Source organism: Ascaphus truei, chromosome 18, assembly GCF_040206685.1.
Source record: "Ascaphus truei isolate aAscTru1 chromosome 18, aAscTru1.hap1, whole genome shotgun sequence".
NCBI lineage: Eukaryota > Metazoa > Chordata > Amphibia > Anura > Ascaphidae > Ascaphus > Ascaphus truei.
The window spans coordinates 23,490,455-23,510,323 of record NC_134500.1 but is presented as its reverse complement, the minus strand read 5'-3'; the positions used below and the strand labels follow the sequence as shown (position 1 = coordinate 23,510,323).

General features: G+C 46.8%; 1 protein-coding gene across 3 annotated transcripts in view; it reads left to right on the top strand.

Moving 5' to 3' along the window:
* Positions 1-19,869, top strand: part of MTMR10 (myotubularin related protein 10) — an 86,410-nt gene that overhangs the window by 8,300 nt on the left and 58,241 nt on the right. The window contains exon 1 of one of the 3 annotated variants that reach the window (XM_075575864.1): positions 17,599-17,656. The exons of the other annotated variants lie outside the window; for them this stretch is intronic. Within the exon in view, the coding sequence (XP_075431979.1) occupies positions 17,614-17,656 (43 nt within the window). The 5' untranslated portion in view covers positions 17,599-17,613. Of the gene's footprint in view, positions 1-17,598; positions 17,657-19,869 lie in introns of those variants that run through there. 3 annotated transcript variants of the gene reach the window in all.

Below are 19,869 nucleotides of genomic sequence, written 5' to 3'. Positions count from 1 at the left end.
GCATCAAACTAAAAGAAAAGGTTCTAATTGGTTTCCACCAGCTGGAAAGCCATTAGAGCCCAGCTGTAGATGTCATGTGGAATATATCTTCAAAATAATGTATTTTTATTCTGATCACGTGCTTTTTTTGTAAAGTTCTGCAGTCATTTTTTTCTATTTTCAATTATTAATAATAATAATGTTGGATGTTTTTAGAAACCCCTAGGGCCTTATTCATTAAGCTCTAATAGTGCCAAGCATTCAGGGCCTTATTCATTAAGCTCTAATAGTGCCAAGCATTCACGTCAATAGCAGTTGTCGTGTGATCTTGTTGCGATCTGAACTTTTTGAAGCGTAATGAATAAGACTTCTTAGACTTGTTGCCAGCTTATACCATTTAAAGCTGCAGTTCAGTCTTTTTTTTATTTTTTATTTTTATTTTTTTACTTCAATAGTTTCATGTGGGCAATCTCTAATTACCTAAAGAACTGTATAGCTGCAGGTCAATTCGTTCTCCATGTATTGATCGGCAAAATTTGGTGACATAATTAGTGAAGGGATCTGTTTATATTCTGCTTCAGTCCGTCAGTGGAAGCTCATGAATATTCATGAGCACTCCTGCAGTTACATGTGCTAGAGGGAGGGCAGTGCTGACAAAGGGGTGTGCCAGGGCTTGTGACAGGACATGAAGGGGCAGTGCCTTAGCAAATGTCTGTTAAAATAGAATACAAGAAAATTGGTCTTTCAAAGTTGTTTTTTTTAAAACAGAAAATGCTAAAAGTATTTTTTCTTACTACAGAACTGATTTATTAAAAAAAACACACATGCAGGATATTGACTGAACTGCAGCTTTAATAGGAGCTCTTCACGCAGCTTTCTGATTGACGCTGTTCTTGTCGTCCCATTTTGATCTATTTTAAAAGTATCGCAAACCTACAACAAATCTACTACTCCTCGTCAGGTCCAACAGTTATTAGGAGTAGAACCTCGGAGTGTGATTTTCTAAGGCTAGGCCCCAGTCGGTGCGCGCGTTGGAGCACCTGGGGGCGTGTCCACCCGTTTCTGCACTGATCAGTGGTCTTCTGATTGCTCATTGGGGGGGGGGGGGGGTTGCGGCCATGACGTCATGCGGATTGTTCGCCGTAATTGGCTGAACCGCCGCCGTGACGTAGCTATTGCTCGTCCGCCGCGCCCATAGACAAATTTCTTGTCTTTTGGAAATATGGTCGTGCCATCGCTTTGATCGTGCCCCCGCACGCGTGGACTGTGGCCGGCACCATAGAGGGCCATCTCTTTGTACGCGCTGCGCACGCCGTCGCGATCCCTGGGGACGAGGCCTTAAGCTTATCTACAGTATGATCGCAGGCATCTCTGCATCATTGTTTTACTCGCCCATCAGAAGATGTCTGTGTTGTGTATTTAGTAATATTGGTTATTGAAATTGAAAAGTAGCAGAGGAAAGACCAAGAAAGTGATCGTATACTGCCGCACAAAACGAATGACATGGCACATAGGGTACATGGATTTTGAGGGCAGAATAACCGTCTCAAATTAAGGATGTTTTTGTGTCCCAACCAGCTGTTTCGTGCTATTAGGTTGGAGGAAAGGAGATTTATCCAGCAACAAAGGAAAGGGTTCTTTACAGTAAGGGCAGTAACAATGTGGACTTCATTACCCATGGAGACTGTGATGGCAGATACAATAGATGTCTTCAAGAAAAGGTTGGAAATGTTTTTAGAAAGGAAAGGTGTACAGGGATTTACCAAATAAGTAAACACGGGAAGGGTGACGATCCAGGAAGGAATTTATTTTCCCCTTATGAGATCATTGGATGAAATATCAAGGTTTTGTTTTTTTGTTTGCCTTCCTCAGGATCAATATACTGTAAACACAAATGTACGATAAGTATGTGTCATGTAAACTTGGCATAGGTTGAACTTGATGGACACGTCTCCTATGTAACTATGTAATTGACTCCACTTTAGCTAAACAGCCCCAAGCTTACCATCAGTGGCCACCCTTCAATTTCTAAGGAAAATACTTATCGCTTCTGTTCCTGGGAAATAATAGGGCTAACGCAGTGTTTAGTGGTGTTGGAGAAGCACAGTGGGTAGTCACTGTAGGGTAAGGCCGAGTCCATAGACGGACAGGCCGTGCTGAGGCGTGCGGACGCTCCGCGCTGAGCCCCTGCATCCTCAATGAGGATGCCTTGAGAGGGGGCTCACGCGAGCGTCCGCAGGCGTGCTGTGGCGTTGGAGGTTTCAGCCGAGCGCCAAGCTGTTTTTCAGCACGCTGTCGGCTGAAAACCTCCAATCACAGCACAGCAGCGTCAACGTCACGGCGCTGTGACGTCGGCGCCGTGACATTGACGTCAGTGCGTTGCGGGCGATTGGCCCAGCGACGTCACTGCCCCGCCTCCAACCACCTCCCCCCGGCTCCTTTCGTGCACGCTGGCTCGCCTGCAAGTCCGTGCAATCGCGCTGACTGAAGCAGGCGAGCCTCAGCGTTAGCGCGCCTCCGCTCTCCCCACCCCTCTATGGCCCGGGCCTAAGGCTACGGCCCCAGTGTCTGCGAGGCAGGCAGCGCGTGCAGCCGACTTCCCCGGTCTGCAGTGAGCTGCAAAGGGGGGGGGGGGGTGTGACGGGGGCGCGGCCATGACATCACCCGGCAGGTTCACCCTCATTGGCTGTGGCATGGCCTAGCGCTCCATCGCTAGTATTGCTCACAATTTTCCTGTCTTCAGGAAAAACTGTCCACCCCTTGCAGTGGGCCCGGCCCATTAGGGACGCCTCTAGTCCCCGCAGCGGGGACCTGGCGTTAGGGGCTGTCCTGTGATGCTGTGGCCTTTCCACTGATGTTTCAGGAATTTTGTACGTGACAGGTGAGAGGCAGGCAGCTGAAAATGGATGAGCTTATAAAAAAGCATTGTAACTATTGCATGTCCTCCTTTTTTCAGGGGATTTCTGCTGGTTGGCAGTGATATTGCTCTTGGCAATGCAAGGCCCAGAAAGCCTGCCTGTTGTTTGCCTTGTATTGTACCCTAATGAGATAATAATACTACAAGTTAGATTTTAACCTATTGGAAGGGATCGTTCTATATAGAATAGCCCCTAGTGTAGCAACCCACCCCCTGACGAAGCGTTGTGACGTGAAACGCGTTGAGGTGCTACAGGTCGTCACGCTATTCATGCAGGACGCCGTGATGTCAGACGCTCGGCGTTGTCGTGATTCCACGAGGACGCTACTGGGAGCTCTGCAGCGTTCTCCAAATAGGACTTCAGTGCGGCCCCTTCAGTGGATTCGGGTTATTCCGGTAACATCTTTTTGTACCTAAGGGACCTCACGGGACCACCTTGTCGAATTATGGAAGGGACCGTGTGGATTATATTCACTCCTATGTGATAGTGTAAGTTTTTATATTGATATAAAGTGGTTTTATTTCATAATTGGTACTGTCCTTTTGCGCTCCCTTTTTGTTTGTATGCTTTCTGGTGTTTGACAGTGATACTGATCTTGGCAATGCAAGGCCCAGAAAGCCAAGAATTGCCTAAACAGGCGGTGCATGGAGGTAGGGGGGGAGGGGAAATAATCTAGATCCTATAACAATTAGGGGAATCGCTGCTTTTAAAATGTTTACATGATTTTTTCTTTTTGGGTAACTTGATGTGGCAGGAATAATTTCACAGCAGTGTCCCTCTACACCAGGAATGGCCAACTCCATTCCTCAAGGGCCACTAACAGGTCAGGATTTCCCTGCTTCAGCACAGGTCCACTGATTGAGCCACCTGTGCTGAAGCAGGATCTCCAGAAAATCTGACCTGTTGGTGGGTCTTGAAGACTGGAGGTGGCCAGCCCTGCTCTACGCTGTACCTGCCATAGTATACAGAGAATGAAACAAGTGTCTGATGTGCGCAGTTCTGTGACTATAGTGCGTTCGTTGTCCGTGCAAACAAAAAGCTGTTTGTTCGATCAGGCTGAAGGAGGACTGTGGCTCATTGGTAATGTCACAGCCTGGAAGCTGGGTTCCAACCCCAGTGTATGCTCTCCATGTGACCTCGAGCAAGCATCGTAATCTTCCAGTGCCTCGGGCAAAATATCTTTCAGACATCGTACAATCCATATTCAATAACAGAGGCTGGTTCCTTAGCACCAGTGCTGCCAAAGTGGCCAGCAACGGGATTAAAGGAACACAACGTCATACCACAAATTGATTGGCTTGCAGAAAATCTTTTTTAAACGTTGGGATCCTGTGATCTATTCTGGGTACCAGTCTGAACACCACGTGTTTTGGGTGCAAAGTGGGCACTTGAACATAGCATCCGTCACACAGGGAGCAGGTTGTGTATGCCGGATTTGACTCCCTGCAGAGTGCCACTCGACTAGTTACAATAATGCCGCTTCATTCATTGGCTCCGTGGGGATGGGATTTAGCATGGATTTGAGGACGTTGCGAAACCAGACACAATATTTACAATGGCCCTGAAATTACAAAGAAAAAGCCAGAGTCAAAGGTGCAGTTCATCATGGGACTGAGATGTACTAAAGCAACTAACATGTGGTTTTTATTACTTATATTTTATTGTTGAGTTTGATTTTGGAAAAGGGTTAGGGATACAGAAAATAAAAAGGGGGGGGGGCAGGGAGTAGCAAGTCCATTGTGTGTGTGTGTGTGTGTGTGTGTGTGTGTGTGTGTGTCATACATTATTTAAGTTTGGTGGGTGGAAAACGCCACGAAAAACCTCCACCATTGTGCTCACAAGTGATATTTGTGTGTGTGTGTGTGTGTGTGTGTGTGTGTGTGTGTGTGTGTGTGTATATATATAAAAAAACATTCTTCAGCTGTACAATTATTTACAAAATGAAATCACACATATTACTTCAATACTTTCATTTAATGACCCAGGACTTTTTTTCTAATCCCTATCTGCAGGTTACCTGTGGATCCAAGGGTCCCGTGTTTTATAGAATGTCTTGGCGGTGTTTTCTTAGGAAAGCGGGAAGTCTTCCCATTATCATTATTTTGTTTGTAATTTGCCGTCGTGCAGGAGCAGTTTGTTTTTTCCATGTGTTTGCTATGGAGCATCTTGCCGCTGAAAGTTTGTGATATAAGCCGACGCTGATGGGGACTTCCTCCCTCTATTGGCAAGGCTAGGATCATTGTCCTTGGATCCAGCGGTATTTTCACCCCTGGGGTTTCTTCGGTCACGGACATGTTTAAGGTGTCACATCCGGGTAATTCATGCCCTTTTTTTTTTTTAACCGAAATTTAGAAGAAAAAAAAATGCTAAGTTTGTAAACGTGGTGAGCGGAGACTTTGGAGGACTTTGATTTCCTCCGTTACGGCGTCCCGTAGGCCCGCTTAAATACAGGGATGTACAGTACCAGTTTTACCGGTAACTCTCTAACACATCTCCGCTCCGGGGATCTTCTGCTTCCTATCCAGGTAAAGGAAAGAAAAGAAAAAGAAAGGTGGGAAGGGGGAGAACTGCGGCTTAAAGCCTCAAAACCCAACCGTGAAAAAGTCCAGTGGCAAATATTAGAGACTATACCACACATTCCACTTCCTTTCGGTGCTTCTACCGCAGAAGAGAATGCCTCAGCAGTTACAACGTTTTCAGGGAGTGCCGGAGCTTCAGGAGTGGGAGGTGCTAATCCGGTTGGGTCTGAGGCACAGCTACATGGGTATGAAGCGGCTATTTTTGAGTGCTGCGGCGGTGTGTATGGCAGATACTTTACCTGGCTACTTGAGTCTTACCTGAGGCACGAACTTCATCTGTTCTGACTTCTGCCCCCCTCTCCCTGGCGTATTGCTCTTCAGTATTTTTCTAAAATGTGATTAATAATTTGGGAAGAAGACCTTGAGATGCGTTGTTGTGAGCGAGTTTAGAAAAGATGTCGCTGCACAAAGCTCCGTTATAGGTAACATAGGTATTTAACGAGACGATAGTCAAGTCATACTTCCATCCAGACCCTGAAATATGAGGAGAGAAGAGTCCTATTTTATTAGGGTCCCAAGAGGCTTATATACCACCCGAAAAACACCTTTTATACAACATGTGGAGATCCACCTGTGCACAAAAAGGCACACACCTGAGATACCTGGGAAACCTGCTGGTTAAGCCATTTAAATACTCTGCATAACAAAATGAGTACATATACCTTTTTATGTGCACCGTTATCTCTCCACATGTTTGAAGGTGGCGTTAAGTCCATGCTAATGAGTTAGGTAGCAGTCATGGTTTTGCAGATAATGAGCATTGTGGATATGCATTAACCTTGGCGAAAATAAGGTTGGTTAATGATTCTGAGAACCGTACGTTATTAGCACTTACCTCTGGATGAGAACCTAAGTGTGAGTTTTATTCAGGGCTTGTAGCAACTTATCTCGTGGTCACAAGAACTCACAGGCAAGTGTAACATTTTCTGGTTGGTCCCTTGAATATAAACCAGTATTTCAACTGTTCTTGAAAAAAAACAAAAAAAACAACCAAGTTATAATTTACTGAACTATAATTAACATTTTGTGGACATGGAAGTATCCTATTACACATCTATAGTAAACAAGAGAATACTCCACATTCTCTGCACCAAAGTGAATGTGTGTTATGTAATTTTTCCCCCCTAAATAACAAACTACATTTGTTAGCATTTTTATTTAAAATGTTCACATTTATTACAATTAAAGCCGATTACATATATGTACTGTAGTAGTTGGCACTGTCCGATTTGTGCATAGAGCTTTAAAAAAGTGAACGTGTTTTGTTGTTGTTCTCTTCCCCCCCTGCCCCCCCCTCAAACGGTTTATTTTGGTACATAAAAAAGATAGGGCGGGCCATACAAAAATACACAAAAGGGGAACTGTTACATACATGCGGTGGATTGCCATCCTGGCAGTCCCATTGCCTTCAATTATTTTCCCAAAATAATATCTGTGGGGGGAGGCGTTTGCGGTCGTTCTTAATGGGTATGTTGGTTGGGTGGTGGCTCACCTGGAGTAGGGGACAGATCCTACTACTTTAGGATCTGGCCAGGTGGTATGTTATGGGTGTTTAGTGGTGCTGCCTTGCGGCGCCGGCATGTGGGGATGGTAAGGCCACTTCTGGTACTATGGGTGCTAATGGGTTGTCAATTTTCTACTTTGAATTAAAACACTGGGATAATAAAAAAACAAAACTTCTTGTGTAGTGCTGTAAATATAATTTTGCAGGCACAATTGCAATCTGTTTTGAGGTGGCTGAGCATTGAAAATGTATTTGCCTAGATCAGGGGTGCAGTTCAGCCCCCAAACCCCCCCCCCCCCCCCCCCAACAGGACAGGTTGTAAGTGTATCCCAGCTTCAGCACAGGTGGCTCAATCAGTGGCTCAGCTACCTGTGCTGAAGCAGAGATATCTGTGAAACCTGTCCTGGAGGTGGGGGGGGGGGGGGTCTGGAGTTGAGCGCTACCTGCCTAGATCCACAAATCTCCATTAAATCAGACCTTCGAAGCGATTGTTTTTGTGCAGACAGGCCAAGATACATGTCTTTAACATATGGTTAACATCTCGTTCTGTTAGGATAAAATGATGTTTTGTCAATCTTCGGAGTCACTCCGATCCAGACTAAAATCGGGCAATTTATTTATTTGAAATGGTGATTTTTTTTTTGTCCTGGCTTCATGCAGGCAAATAGTGCAGTGATTTACATAATTGGGCGAAAACCCGGCAAAAGCCCTATTTCAGGGTCTGGATGGTAGTAACGCCAAGGTTAGATTAAGCCGTAGCGGACTTCAGTGGATATGCAATGATCTGATGCTTCATTCGCATATAATTTGCATGTCATTACCAACGTCCGGTATAGTTAATGCTATGCGCTATTCAGTTGAAAAGATGACTTAGGCCGCGCTTATACTATGCGCTATTCAGTTGAAAAGATGACTTAGCCCGCGCTTATAGTGCCAGCGACGTCACGCTGCCGTCACCGGAAAAATCAAATTTGTGACATTTCCTGTATCGTCACTTGAAAATAAACTTAGTATTTCAACTGCGCTCAAAAACTATATACATTTAAGTATCCCGTTCTGCATATGTAGTAAACAAGAGAATATTCTACACTGCACCAGGCTGAGCAGAGCATGGGGTATGGGTCCTATTTGTAGTCTTGGCATTGAAGCAGCAGTACGGATTTCATTTGATTTATTTTTTAATACAGGATTGAAGCAGGCGATCTTCAGAGCTGAACTGTGTTAATGTCAGCCCCGGGGGCCCCCTGCTTCCCGAGATACACCGTAGTGTCTATGTAGCCAGGGAACTGTGTGCTTAATGAAATGGCGGCGTTTAAATGTCACGCGGGCCAATAGGAAGCCGTGATGTCATCCGGTGCGGCTTCCTATTGGTCCGTGTGACTGAGGGTTTTAAACTGTGCAGATACCGGCACTCCCTTTTGGAGGTCTCCTAGCATGGGTTCCCGGAACAGCTGATGCTCCTTGAAATGATAAACAGATGAGAAGGCAAAACCCCCCTTTTTTTTTGTTTTGTTTTTAGGAAATTAAGTAACAAAATGGATCAGCACAATTTGAGCCATCGGGTTATGCTGTGACTGTTTTTTGGGGGAAGCTTTATCTTGAATAATACCTAAAATCAGCAGACCCCCTGTGAGCGATCACATGGCGATGCTGGTAACAGAAGTTGAAGTGTCTCCTGTCCATCGGAGCGGGCAGCCCGATTTTGGCCCCTAGAAAACGAGCAACTGCTCATGTCGTATCTGATACGTCATTGGGGCAATGTTTGGGGTAAATGAATTCACTTGATCAGTTTGCCCAACAAATGTACTGTTAGTGTAGGACATTCGGTCGTGGCCGTTCCATCGCGACCAAATGACCGCTGGCGCTTTGTCGCTAACCCCCCCCCCATGCGCCCCCACCCCCCCATGCGACCTTTCGTCGCTAAGCTAAGTCCCTTTGTTTAACCCGTTTTACCCTAAGCCCTGACTCTAAAACCCCTTAAATTAACCCCTACCCTAAAGGCTAAGACCTCTTGAATTAACCCCTACCCTAACCAGTAAAACTTACCTCAGGCTACGGCCCCGGTGCACGCGCGCCTGCGAGGCTGGCGGCACGTGCAGCGAATTCCCCGGTCTGCAGGGGGAAAGACAAAAAGGGGGCGTGACGGGGGCATGGCCATGACGTCACCCAGCAGGTTCGCCCTCATTGGCTGAGCCGCCGGGGGGCGTGGCCTAGCGCTCCGTCGCTTGTTCCCCCTCACAATTTTCTTGCAGGCTGGAAAAACTCACCGCGCAGCGGGCCCGGCCCCATTGAGGGGCGGCTCTTGTCCCTGCAGCGGGCGCTGCAGTAGCCAGCGGGGACCTGGCCTTGGAAGCGGCAGGCGGCGGCGAGTTGTCGGTCTGTGGCCGAACACCGGCTGTCTTTAGTCTCGTCGAAACAGCTGCGACCAAATGTCCCATCCGGTGTTCGGCTGCCGGCATATAAGTGTCTCCAGTACTATGTAGAATTCTTATGTGCGCATTCTGCAACCCATCAAAGACATTCCACTAATCCTGCTGCTAAATGTAATGTGTTATTTATAACGCCGTTAAACTGGACTTCTCCAGATGTGTGACCTGCCGCGTTTAAAGACCCAGGAAACTGAGCATCGACGCAGAGATAACGTGTGTTTGGGTGCACAGATGCTTCATAAGTAAGAATAGTTTTGATGTGGTGCTAAATATTAGATTTGGGTCAGTTGAGACCTGGTGAATTTTTGGGTGCAAATTAAGTGGAGGTTTGGGGGGGGAATGGCATGCAGGATTTAACCCTTTTGAGTGCAGGAGGGGTGGCCGTCCTTTGGCACTCGTGATCACGTGACTGCTTCCCCAAATCGGCCATGTTCTCGCTGTGTCACTGATTGATTGGGACGCAGGGGGAGGAGCGTTTCCGTTTCACTTGGTGACAGATCGCGTTTCCCGTAGGAAATCGAGCGGTGATTTTAGGATGGAGGCCGCATGACAACGTAGCTACGTCCTTAGGGCACCCAAAGGGTTAATGCATCTTATCTGTGCAATGTGTAGCGCCCACTGACACTTCCCACGTCTGACCTGGGGCAGCAAAGGGCAAAAATAAAGCAAAGTCCATAAATGCAGGATGAAACTGCCCCAGCTTTGCACCAATATTAATATATAGACCCCAAGACAGCGGTGCTCAAATTTGGTCCTCTAGGACCACCACCTGTGCTGAAGCAGTGATATCCTTAAAACCTGGCCTTTTGGCCCTTGAGGGCCGAGTTTGAGATCCACTGCCTCAAGGTGTGTCCCAGTTTTGGACATTATTTAAGCCTCGCAACAATCCTCATGTAGTCACCTTTTTAATAGACCTAGTATAAGGGATTCTTCTGAGTCAGACAAATGTGTCTTTTGAAGGTGTTGGAAAGATAACTACAGTAATGTAGTCAGACTGTGTGGGACTAGGCAGTGTAATTATAGTGCGGTAACTCTGACGTTGATATGTCCTAACTTTTTGTCTGAACTGCTGCTGATTTGAGGGTGTGGTCGTGTGGTTTGAAACATTGGGCTGTGTCCATTTGCTCTGTCCCCAGTTGAGCAAGTTACTGAATTTGAATAGAAGTACCTGTCACTTATGTGTTCCTTGTGCAAACACGGCGGCTGCTTTACAAATATATAATCCAAGGGAGATACTTTTTTTTGGACTCAAAGAAGCAAATCAAGGTGTGTGTGTGTGTGTGTGTTTATACACCATAAATGAGGATGATGCACTGTTGTCTTTAAATTACTGTCAGTGTCCAACATGGAAGCCACTAAGACCAATATTGCCAGCACTGCGTTGGAGCACTTATCTCAAAATGGCATGTAGTCGCGTTGCAGGCCTGTGAAACATTTGTGAGGTGTGTGTGTGTAATACACAAAGGATACTTGAAAGTTGTGAGAGGGGGCCTACCGGCTGTCTGTTATCCTGTTGCACTTTAACAGCACGGCTAGTATCTGAATGTCTCTTGCTGTGGGCTCTTCTCCTCTGTTTCTCTGTGTGTAGAGGATGTGTTTCTGCTGCTGTCTCTCACTTTCTCTCTTCTTGGTTAGCAGTCTCCTACAAGCCTCCTCTTTCACCTGTGAGTGTCAGACTGTCTTTCTCTTTAACCTCTCTCTTACTGTCACTTGGGGTGTTTCTCGGTCTGCCTCTCAGACAGTCACTCAGACTGTTACTACCTATCTGTCTCAGACCGACACTTCTTAACCAATCCTAAATCTCCTGTCATATGTTGCCAGGCAGATCAGGGGCAGTGTCTCTTATTTCTTATCACACCATGTGATCGGTGGAGCAGATTAATTCTGTATTGTCCACAGCATACACATATTTGTAGCAGGGGCTACATGTACAATAAATTGGCTTTAAATAAAGATATGGAACCCTCCCTGCCCGGCCCCTAGTGCATTTACATTAAATGCCTGTTAGCTTGGCTTGTTAAGGGTTAATTACCTTGCCAGGGTGCAGGCTGGGTGCTGGTAATGCACAGATTGGCGCCAGGAACTTTATTCATACAAACAACATCTTTATTAATCACCATTGGTTCAGTATGTTATATCGTGCACGTTACTTAGTGTATAGTTTCACCACTGTTCTCTGTATGTGCCGTCTGTATCTTCTTCCCTAGCTGCCCCTATCTCGGCTCACTAGGAAGGTGCTTGGGCTTTATCAACTCCTGCTACCCAAGCGTTCCCTCTGCTGTGCAGCGTTGATAGTGCTCCATCTCCTTTGGGACGGTGACCGGGGTGTGTCCCCTGTCTGATGGCTTTACTGCCTGTTGAGTTCAGTGGGGATCTGGTTAATCTCAGCATGATGCAATTGAACAGCTCCCACTTGGCTCATTAACAGACTTTAAAAGCCTGCTGGACAGCCGTCTAAGGTTCTCTCTGGTCTAGACACACGCACTGAGCCGCTATAGAGAGCATTCAGCTGTGAAGAGAAACCCTAAACAAGGACTTTCAGACCCCTACCCCAGCCGAAGGTAACTGACCTCCGCCCTATTTTGACATTTGTTGTTGGTAAACGGCTTAGCCCCCCAACCCCTATACAGGGAGGTTATACTGTGGTTAGTTAGCGCTCCATTTAGGAGTTAGGTCTTGTTTGTTTTCCTTTTTCCCTGTTTTACTTATTCCAAGCTGTTTATGTTTTGAAGGTTCCGGCTAAGAAAAGCCTTTTGATTTTTCCATAAACCCCTGTCCTGTATTAACCTCTGCACACATCTCCTACGGGGCCTTGTACTACGCTTTGCTGCCCATATTCCCCCTCTCGGGTACTGAATGCCATTGCGGGGCCTTCTCGGTGAGACAGATATGGACCCTCCGATGGAGCTTATCCAACTATGTCTCGGGGCTGCGATCTGGGGAGCCCCTTCTGGACATAGGCTGCCTCTCTGTGAACCTTTTTTAAGTGGTGTGGGCCATTTCTGGGGTCGCGATCTAAATTGGGCACTGTCTCTAACTAGAAAACAATAATGGGACCCTTACCATATTCTATACATATCTATATTATAACTCTATATACACTAGTCGCAGTGTGATGATCTAGAAGCCTCTCCCATCTCTCTCTCTCTCTCCCATCTCTCTCTCTCTCTCTCTCTCTCTCTCTCTCTCTCTCTCTCTCTCTCTCTCTCTCTCTCTCTCTCTCTCTCTCTCTCTCTCTCTCTCTCTCTCTCTCTCTCTCTCTATCTATATCTCTATCTATATCCCTATCTATCTCTCCATCGATCTAGCTAGGATGTCATATCACTAGGCAGAAGTGGGCGGGACCTATGATTCTGCCTAATCACCCAGCACCATGTGATATGGAAGGGGGGGGGGGTATTCTGCGTGGGACCACACTTTTAACCTCTTATGGCAGTGTTTTCGAAACCTCTCATTGTGACCCACATTTACACCAGGTTTCTGAGACATTCACCTGGATGCAAGTGCATTGGTTATACCCAAAACCTGGTGTGGCTATGGGTCACGAGGAGAGGTTTGCAAAACACTGCCTTAAGGCCATAGTAATACCAAAGGTGGGTTACAGATATGAGCGAGAAAAAGCATTTCTATGCTCCGGATTCGTTTGTACTGTATATGGAGTTTCTTGTTGATCTCTAAAAAATGCGTCAGAGTGTCAGAGTGTCAGAGTGTCAGAGTGTCAGAGTGTCAGAGTGTCAGAGTGTCAGAGTGTCAGAGTGTCAGAGGGTCAGAGGGTCAGAGGGTCAGAGGGTCAGAGGGTCAGAGGGTCAGAGGGTCAGAGGGTCAGAGGGTCAGAGGGTCAACTATTTTTGGCGCTTTTCTACTATGTAAACATAGTCTAGAATAAAACTATTTAGTGATGAGTGTAAAATGTGTGAGACTGACAGTGCTAATATAAGTTATAACAGTATCTAATTATAACAATATATTGTGCAATATGTAAACAATACATTCAAAAGAGTGCGCTCCCTGCTGGATTCTTCATACTGATCACCTGGCAGGCTTCGGCTACGGCCCCAGTTCTCACTACTGCACGCGCACCTGGCATCCCGGCGGCGCGTGCAGAGTTTAAAGCCGCGGTCTGTAGGGGAGCGCGGGGGCGGGCCCATGATGGGGCATACCTGGCCTTCCATTGGTGTGCGCCGACCACGTGATCGCATCGCTGCACGGCAGACACAATTCTCGCCTTCCTTGCCAGCGTGCGCGTCATAGCGCTTTGCGCGCCTGCACACATGGCCACTGGGGGCGGCCCCTTAGAGGGCTGCGCTGTGGGGCACGCACGCAGTAGCGCGTGTCGCGGCGGCCGCTGGGGACCTGACCTTACATGAAACACATGGGGAGGAATGGGAAAAAAAATAGTATGCGAAGAAAACAAAGAGAAACAATAGAACAATATGTTATAAAAGTTGAGTACAAAGTAACTCATCCAATGGTCCAACGTACAATTTTCACCTTCTTTTTTTTAAACAATCTTTTTCCTTTATTGGGTTCATGCAAGAAAAGTACAAATAGTAACAACAGTCACAGCAGTGCGGAGGGTAATGAGTCATAGGCACATGACTGCGAAACGTATTCAGAAAACCAATAAACCATTTTCCCTTTGTATTTTGAAAAAGAGAGGGGGGGACAAGGGGCGGGGGATAGGTGGGAACGACGAGGAGAAAGGGGGGGGGAGGGGAGTTGTCAGGGGTGGTTTGGTGGTGTCTCTGGTCCCTTCTGTACCGTAGGGGGTCAGTTTTGGGCCAAAACCGGCAGGAGTGACGCAGCACCAGTGCCAGGCCATGGTTCCCAAGTTTTGTAGAATTGATGCATTTTCTGTTTCAGCATGGCCGTGAGCCTTTCCATGTTCACAACTGTGTCTATTCTGTTTACTATTGTTCTCCTGGAGGGAGCTTTTATTGGTTTCCAGGCCGCCGCGACCGAGCAGCTAGCGGCCGTTAGAATAGCGGAGATCAGCCTGGCTAGTGGGGCAGGGAGGTCCTCTATTGGTTTCCCCAGCACGTACGTCAGAGGGTCCAGGGGGATTTCCAGTCCTAGGGTTTCAATCAAGAGTCTGTGGACCCTGGTCCAGAACCTCTGGATCTCCGGGCATGACCACCAAATATGGGCCATGTCACCCCTTTGACCACATCTTCTCCAGCACAAGTCTGTTGTGCCAGGGAAGATCTGGCTCAGTCTGCTCGGGGTCAGGTACCACTGAAATATGATTTTATATATATTTTCTTTTGTGATGGAACAGATTGACGTTTTGGAAGCAGCTTCCCAGACATCCTCCCAGTCCTCCAGGTCCATTTGTAGGTTTAGGTCAGCGCTCCATTTTTGCATATAAGTATGGGGGGGTGGGGAGCCTCGATTTGTTCTGTAGATTTCGGAGATTAATCCTCTCTGATATTCGCCTTTTAGGCAGAGAGATTCGAATCTGGTCTGCGCAGGGAATTTGCAATTTGGAGCAAGAGCTCGCAGGAAGTGCCTTATCTGCAAGAATTTGAAGATGGGGAGGTCGAGGGAAGAAAATGTAGTTTTGAGTTCTTGGAAGGACAGAACTTCATCACTCTTCAGCAGGTCTGCAACCATTCTAATATCTAGGTCCTGAAATTGACCAAATTGTTTACGGGAGGACCCAGGCGGGAATTCCAGGTTCCCGAAAATGGGGGTGAGTTTGGAGGGGGAAGAAGATAGGCCATATTTCCCTTTGGTTTTAATCCAGGTGGACCACGTGCATCTCATCGCCCCAAGCTAGAGTCTCTGGGGTCTCTTTTCTTTGTGTGTCTGGGACCATAACATTACCGGGAGGGGGGTGGGGGATGCATGGTGGGACTCTATTGCCAGCCAGCAATTGGAAGTCGGGGAGTTATTCAAGACTACCGCCTGTCTCAGCTGGGCTGCCTGGTAGTATCTGACCACGTCTGGGGCCCCCAGTCCTCCTCTCGTCTTTGAGGATAGCAACACTGACCTCGGGACCCTAGGTCTGCGCTGTTTCCATCAAAGTCACATGCCTAGTCACTTGAGAAAGACCTATTGGTCGAAACGTTGTGTGGCACAATAAATCACTTTATTTAGAAAAACGTGGAGCGTTGGATCCTTCTCTCCACTCTCTGGGTCATGGTTACTAGTCTGGATCTTTTTGCCTCTTTTTTTAACATTTTTTATGGAAGAGTTGAAGGGCCTGGACATTCCTACCAACGGCTGTCCAATCCCCCTGGTCCTGCGGCCCAGCGTGGGATCCCTTCTCTCACCCCCTGTCTTATATCTGTCCGCAGATGTTTTTGCCCCCTCCCCTGCCTCAGATAATGTTGCCCCCCTCCCCCGCCGCCTTCCCTCCCGCACTCAGTTCGTCACCACACCTCCCGCAAAGATGTTGCACCTTTTAAAACACATTTTGCTTTGTTTATTTGACTCTTTCACATTTTGTGATCTAAAGTAGACGTCTGCCACCTCCCTACGGAGGCCCCTATAACATTCAACACATGGCTGTTTACAGGTGCAATTCACCTAAAATGGGAGGGGGGTGTTAGATAACCGTGAGGAGGAGATAAGCAGAGGATTCTGGGAAAGGAAATATTTTTCTTTTGAAAAAAATCTAGTGATGCTTGGCTATTGTATATGTTAAGATTAAAGCGGATTTTTTGCTAGGATTACACCTTTTTAATCTTTTCCCTTCAGGTTTGATCCAATATTGTTGTGTCGAGGAGTCAGGGAGCGCAGTACACAAGGGTGGGCATAGAACGAAAAAGCATAACACAGATAATAGTGCAACACTGTATGATAAGATGGTGTATAACCTGTAACTGGGATAGGAACAAAGGGAATAAACAATAAAGAATGGCTACACGGATTGTAAGGACATAAAGTGGATTTAGTGAGCAAACATCATGGAGCACACAGATGCAATGGGGACTTACAGGAAAGCCCCAAATTCAGGCAGTATGAATAGAGCACAGTCGGTGTCCGTTGTGAGAGGTAAAAAACCTGTGAGTGATGAAGCTATTGCAGGGGGGTCAGGCTGCGCGGGCGATTCCTCCACTGACATCACGCGGTCACGCTCACGCCGCAAGTATAATCGCGGCCTAATTTTTTTAATTTTTTTTCTAATTCATGTTTATTTTTTGACATATGTATTATTAAAGCAACAGTCTCTGCTTATTTGGTGGTTCCTGCCATATTGAAACTTTTTTTTCACCAGCAAGGAATACTTGCTTGGTAGAGACAAAATGTCTGCCGCGTTCAGCTTCGCTCCGCCGGCCAATAAAAAGCCACATCATCAAGAGATGTCGCCGCCTCCTATTTGTGACCCCGTGGATATATTTATAGGTTTTTCGTGTCGGAAACAGCCACAAAAAAACAAACAAAAAAAAAATATATATATATTGATATATATACACACACTCACACTCACTCACTCACTCTGGTCAGGGGTCGACAGACCAACTCCACCCCTCTCACCCCAGTTCAGGCCATGGTTTAAGGCAAACAAACACAGTCTAATTATGGGGACTGCTGCTGTTGTTGTTTTTTTTAAATCCAGCCCAACGTGTTCTTGCTCCACTTCTGGATTCCACTCCCAGCATGCACAGGAAGACACAACGCAAGGATCTAATCCCAGTCCCCCGTAATTCAATTAGTCACTTATTTTGTTGGGATCCTGTACCGCTAGCCAAGGTCAAACAGAGAATGGTGTGTTCATGGACCTTTTACGAGGAGGAATGTTGCTGGCACCGTGTTACACTGATGACTAAGAATCCGTGCATGTGTCAGCCTCGCCGCCTGTCAGCCAGTTAGGAATGCGAGCGGAAGAGTTCAACAAGATGATTTTGTTTTCCTGCAGTTACATTTCAACATGGTTAATATATTCATCCCCTTTTTTGCCAGTGGGGGAAATTGCTATGGTACAGAAGTACCACTACTTTATATTTGGAAACCAATAGTACTACTACTTTTATTGACAAGCTCAAAGTCCCATTTTAACATGGTTCTCTTCCCTTTTCTGATTTAATATCCTAAAAATGGTATGAAGCAGGGGAGTGCAAACTTTTTGAGCTGCGCCCCCCTGCCAGCTCCCCCTTGTGCCCCCCCCCCCTCCCTTCGCTTGTGTGCAGCGGACGTGACCCCGTTTCCATGGAGACTGCCGTGTGACGTCACCCCGCATGACACTGCGGCGGGATTTGATGCCGCGTTGCCATGGCGACGCGTCACAGCATCTGAATCGAGGTAAGTTTTATTGTTGCCGAGGCCTCACGCTATCCCCCGGCATTTAATTTAAATGCCTCGGGGTAGAGCGCGGGTCCTCTGCAAGTGCCCGTGCCCGCAGAAAAAAAGTCAGGCGCGCCCCCCACTTTGTGCACCGCTGGTATAAACCATGCCAAAAATGATGCCAATGTCAAGTGTAGCATTTCTGGAAATCTGGCACAGTCCCACTGTTTAGGGCCGCAGTGAACCAGTGACAGGGTTTGCAAACCACGCTAAATGTCTTCCTAAGTTAAAAAATTTTTTTAAAGGCGCATGTCAGAGTTCACAAGCAATTCGCCAAGTCGATGTGCATTGCAATTTGCTACCCGTGGGGTGTATCTTTTTGCTGGTTGTGTCCTTTTGCGACGTTATTTGCCCTTTCGGGCTTGGCGTAATGCTTTTGCAAGAACGCTAAATTGAGTATTGTATTGTATGTCTTTATTTATATAGCGCCATTAATGTACATAGTGGTAATCAAATAAATATCAGATAATATAAATAACAAATCATGGGAATAAGTGCTTCAGACATAAAAGTAACATTAAGGAAGAGGAGTCCCTGCTCCGAGGATCTTTGAATGCACTTTGAATAGTTGTGTAGAGGTCTAGTGATGGTTATAGCAATAGGAGCGTTATTTCTTGGAGGTTTGAAGTTGTGTTTTAAAAGGCTTTTATTTCAATTAACGTTGAACTACAAGACACTGCTTGTTGTGTGGCCTGGAACGGACGAAGCCCACACACCAAGCTATAATAATTGCAGCTAAAGTAGAAATTGCTTAGGCTACGATTATACCAGATGCCGCTGTGCGGCAGCGCGATCCGGTGACATCCTACTCGCGCTGCCGCCCAGCGTGAGACACGAGAGAAGCAGAGGAGACTGGGAGGTGTGGACGTGAGCGGTTCGCCCTCATTGGCTGGAACCGTTCACGTGACGTGGCAGTCGCCTGGGTAAAACAAATTTGCATGTCTCGTCACCAGTCTGCCGCCTTGCAGTTCGGCGCTGCGCGGGCGTGGGAATAGGTATCTTTGGTTTCATTGGTTCATGCTCTTTGTTTTTCAGCCGTGGCGCGACGCCGCTGTGCGATTTTAGGTATAATCACGGCCTCAGAGCGGCTGGGTACAACACACGGCATCTGTGTGTCAGCCATTAAATACAGCTACATACTGTCAATGTTTCGTGTCTTATCTTCATCAGGATGGTTCTGGTGAAGGTATAAAATAACACCCGGAAACGTTGTTTTCAATCAATACATTTAGTTTTATTTTTATTTTAAGACTGGTATGATGTTGGATTTTATAGTGTGGTCTCCAGTCAATAACAATCTGATGTGAGTCCTTGTAACAGGCGGTGACGCAAACAAAAGATGGAAGAGTAACACACAGGTCTCCATTTACATGCGTTATGTAAAATACATTCTCAAGACAACTCTGAAAAATGATTTTCAAATGTATTTAATTGTCCGCTCCTGTTAAACCTGTGGAAGGCTACAGCACCAGTGTTAGCTGCTGCACGTGTGCCTGGCGTGCACAGCTTAAGCCGCGCTTAATCCGCGGTTTGTAGGGAGCAATGGGGGCGTGACCAAAACGGGGGGTGGCACGACCATGACTGAATGTTAGTCTGCATCCGGCCTATTCTGCATCTAGCAGCAGATACAAACACTCAGGCTTTTTTTTTTTTTATACAATTGTTCCCACCCCTCCCCTTCGCTGCCATTGGCTCCTCACACACCACGTGACCTCGTCGCCGCACAGGAAGACAGAATTCTTGTCTTCCCTGCTGGCTGACGCACCATCGCGCTTTGTGAGTGCCCAGAACATTAACCGCTGGGGCCTGCCTGATAGAGGTATGTCTGGAGTGCGGCGCGCAGGCCCTAGCACGCGCCACCGTGACCATCGGGGACTCGGCCGAAGGCTGGCGCTCCAGGCACCAACATTTAGAGCGTCAGCTCTATAGGGACAGGAAGTGGGGAAAAATATCATTTGAAACCGCAGGAAGCTGGCATTTATTAAAGCAGGAAACCTCCACCACGCCCAAGAGTTTATCTCATATAATGTCTTGCCCTTTGAGCAAGTCCTGCTCCTTTAATTTTTTTTTAATGTTTTTATAGTGTTAAAAAACAAAGAAAACATGATTTTGTTGGGCTGCAACTTTCAAGGTTACCACAGATAAACTTTATACTTCATTTTAACCTCCAT